The sequence below is a fragment of the Streptopelia decaocto genome (genome assembly GCF_964273445.1).
Source record: "Streptopelia decaocto genome assembly, contig: HAP1_SCAFFOLD_184, whole genome shotgun sequence".
Lineage (NCBI taxonomy): Eukaryota > Metazoa > Chordata > Aves > Columbiformes > Columbidae > Streptopelia > Streptopelia decaocto.
The window spans coordinates 41811-45608 of record NW_028115255.1 but is presented as its reverse complement, the minus strand read 5'-3'; the positions used below and the strand labels follow the sequence as shown (position 1 = coordinate 45608).

The following is a 3798-nucleotide window of genomic DNA, read 5'->3' as shown; positions in this document are numbered from 1 at the left end:
GACATGAGGAAGGAATTGTTGTCCTGAGGGTGGTGAGAGCCTGGCCCAGGTACCCAGAGAGGTGGTGGATGAACCATCCCTGAGACATCCCAGGCCAGGCTGGACGGGGCTCTGAGCACCCTGAGCTGGTGCAGATGTCCCTGCCTATGGCAGGGGGCACTGGGGAGCTGGGAAGGTCCTTCAGCCCAAACCCGTCTGTAATTTTGTGATTCTAGGGCTGACCCTGTGCATGGGTTGTGCTGGCAGCAAACCCACAGTGGGACCCAAAGACTGGGGCTCAATGTGACAATTCGAGGTGCTTCGCGTTCCTGCAGCACACCTGGCAGGAGGAGGGTGTTCGCTGAAACAGGGGAGCAAGCTCCGGAGCCGGGAGGGCGGGTGCTCGGGAGCTTCGCCCTGGGTTTGGCGATGCTGACCTGCCGGTCATGTGGAATGGAAATGGTCCTGCAGCCCCTGAGACTGGGGGTCCCCATGGTGTGGTTTTCTGTTGGAGCGATAAAGGACTCAGCAAACACTTCGATTCAATGTGAATCATGCCAAAGCCATTTATTACAGAAACAAGCCTCCTTATATATGAAACTATATTCTAATCATGCGTCCACGCTCCAAGCGTGGATTCGCTAAATGAGTATCGTGGGCTGTCCGTGCGCTGGAGTCTCACTGATGATGCGTCCGATGATTCACGCCACGCCAGGACCCCGCTGATTGAGGACGCCCCTCTTTCTCACAGCAGGTTCTGTTCTCAGCTTCTCGAAGCGGCCTTGAGATTCCTTTGAGCCTGACTAACTCAGCAACAGATCTTTATCCATCAAAACCCCGCCACAGTTTCCCTTGTGTCCTGGGGACTTGGTTGGGGACCATGGAGGCGAGGAAGCCTGAGCTCAGCTCTGACATCACTGCTCACTCTGACATCAATTGTGATGTCACAGCACAGCGCCGCTGCATGGGCATTCTATATGGGCAGGAGGCTGCAGTGGGACAGGGAACATGGGGGGACTGCACGGGTGGTGAGCAACTGGAGCAGCTGTGCAACATCTGCGGAGGGAGGTGGTCCTTGTCCCCGTGTCACTGCTCCCTCCTGGCATCTGTCACCGTAGCAGGGATAACTGCCACCCCGTTTCCACTGCAGCTGTCACCCTCTGTCACCTCCTGCCAGCACCGCTGCTTTTCAACAGAGCGACGCGCAGCCCTGGTCTCAGAGTCACCGTGCCCAGAAGCAAGGGGCAGCAGAGACTGGTCAGCCTGTTGTCACCATGGATTCCTCAAATATCATCAAGGTTACTGTGAAGATGCTCAAACAGGAGGAGAAGTTTGAGGTTGCTCAGAGCAGCACTATCCAGGAGTTTAAGAAAGAAGTTGCCAAATGTTTCAAAACATCCCCTGATCTGCTGGTCCTGGTATTTGCTGGGAAAGTCCTCAAGGATCAAGATACTTTGAGCCAGCATGGAGTTCACAGTGGGGTCAACATCCACGTTGTCATCAGGTCCCAGCAGAAACCACAGGATGGCCTGGAAGATCAAGAAAGAGCGACCGCCCTCATGCAACCTCCCAGCTGCAGCAATTCCAACTTATTCTGCTTGGGAAGCACGGGTCATCTGCAAAACCCAAGCTTAATCCATCACGACTTGTCTGAGCTGTTGACCTCCAGCCAGGAAACAGTGGCACAGACCATGGCGGACCTCTTGTCCAGGATCCCTGCTTCAGGCCTGGATCTGAACACCATCAACAACAACACACTTCTGCTGGGCTTCCTCCTTGGGGTGACGGGCGTATTTCTCCTGGGCCTGGACTCCACAGACACATTGGACTTGGAGAGCAGCATTCAAGAAGAAGAGGTACCCCTGCACAGCTTGCAAAGGGAGATGCAGACTGCTTTGGTGCAGGATGTCCTCGACAATGCCGACGTTGTCAGGGACCTCCTCATGTCCAGCCCTCAGATGCAGCAGCTGGCTGAAGAAAATCCCGAGATTGGCCACATTCTCAGCCACCCCCAGACTATCAGAGAAATGCTGGAGGCCTCCAGCAGCCCTGCCGTAAGGCAGGAGATGATAAGGAACCATGATGTGGCCATGAAGAACCTGGAAAGCATCCCTGGAGGGTTCAGCGCTCTGGAGCAGCTGTACAGGGAGGTTCAGGAGCCCATCTTGGACCCTGTGCAGATGGGAAACAGCCCCTTTGCTCCCCAGGACAGTGACCCACCCGTGACGGGAGCCAGGCTACCAGCCCACACCGAAAACCGGAGGCCATTACCCAACCCTTGGGCTCTGCGGTCCAGCGGGGTCAGTGGTAACACAGGGGATTGCGATGGCCAGTTCGCCATCAGCAGCACAGGTGACAGTTTCACCTCGCTGAGCTTGGGTCCTGCGGCAGGACCGGTGGTGCCCAACTCGGGGCAGGTTCAGACCATGGTTGAGCAGCTGACAGGAGACCCAGAGCTCATGCACAGCCTGGGGAGTGCGGTAACACACCCCGACAGCCCCGCACAAGTGCTTCTGAACAGCGCCGAGACACCGAGTGACGGAAATTCTCCATGTGAAGACCAGCAGGTGCAGCAGCTGCCACCGGAGCTGGAGGACGCCGAGATTTCGCCCCTGCTGAGGAACCCGCGGGCGCTGCAGGCGTTGCTGCAGATCCAGCAGGGATTACAGACCCTCTCGACAGAGGTACCGGATTTTATACTGAGTTTGCAGGACCCAAGTGTGCAGCTGGATCTGGAAAGCATGGACGACTCGTCACAAAGCAGCGAGTCTGAGGACAGTGGAGATTTCAAGTCAGATGGGGAGCAAGGAGAACATCAGATGGAGATGGATGAGGAGGTGCCACAGGCCAGATTTGGGAGACAAATGGAGCAGCTCAGGGCCATGGGCTTCCAGGACCAGAGCGCAAACTTGGAGGTGCTGATTGATGCAGAAGGAGACGTCAGTGCAGCAGCGGAGATACTGGCGAAAGCACCATCATCGGACAAGATACCATAACTGGTTTGTCCAAATGAACCGGTTACATCACCTCCTCTGTCAATGGCTGCGTTTCAGTCTCACCCCACACTAAAAGCAGCAGGGTGCATGCTAACAAATTGTGTGCTGTAGCGTTCTTCCGTCCATGACAATTGATTTCCCCTGGTCCGCAAGGGTTTCTTGCATCCAAAGGCAATAGACTGAAGAGCTTTCTGTGTTGCCTGTCACTGCCAGCATCAGCCTTTCCTCAAGGGAGCAAATGCTGTTATGAAAGTCAATGTGTCACTTCTGCCACTGCGTCTCCTGTGCGTGTGCTGTCCGCGAGGGTTATCGTAACAGTTGGTGGTGGCTGTAAGTCACGTTTACATCCCAAATGTATGCACAGTGGGTTTTTACCCACCTGTTGTTGCACGGAAGGATTGAATTTCATGCAGCAGTTCAGAGTTCGGCATTCCGGGAGTGGCGCGTTCCGGGGCCACCAAGCGCTGTTTACTAGAGGGTGTTGGGCCGGTGCTGGAGCGAGCTGAGAGAAGGGAACGGAGCTGGGGAAGGGGGTGTCTGGCCCCGTTGTTGGGGATTTGGGGATGCCGGGGGGGTTAGGAGGGGGCACCACCGGCTGAGCCCCACTCTGTTGTCTCTGAATTGCTGCCTATTTGTTTGTATTTGAGCAAGTTTGGAGCAAAACTGGGAAACGGGGGGTGTGGGGGGGGCAAACACAGCTGAGCGCGACTGACTTGGAGCTGGATTGGCCCCATCCCAGCACCATGAGTCGCCACCGGGTATTTTGGAAAACACATGTTTTCCCCCTGCTCAAGAATTTAGATACCAAAAGATCCCAATAAAA

General features: G+C 55.6%; 1 protein-coding gene across 1 annotated transcript; it reads left to right on the top strand.

The window, feature by feature from the left end:
- Positions 1-1253: 1253 nt before the first annotated feature.
- LOC309452844 (ubiquilin-1-like) lies at positions 1254-2975 on the top strand (the record flags this gene model as incomplete). The annotated part of the gene is made up of 1 exon (XM_082077511.1): positions 1254-2975. The coding sequence occupies one exon, from the start codon at positions 1254-1256 to the stop codon at positions 2973-2975; it is 1722 nt and encodes a 573-aa protein (XP_081933637.1).
- Positions 2976-3798: the final 823 nt, after the last annotated feature.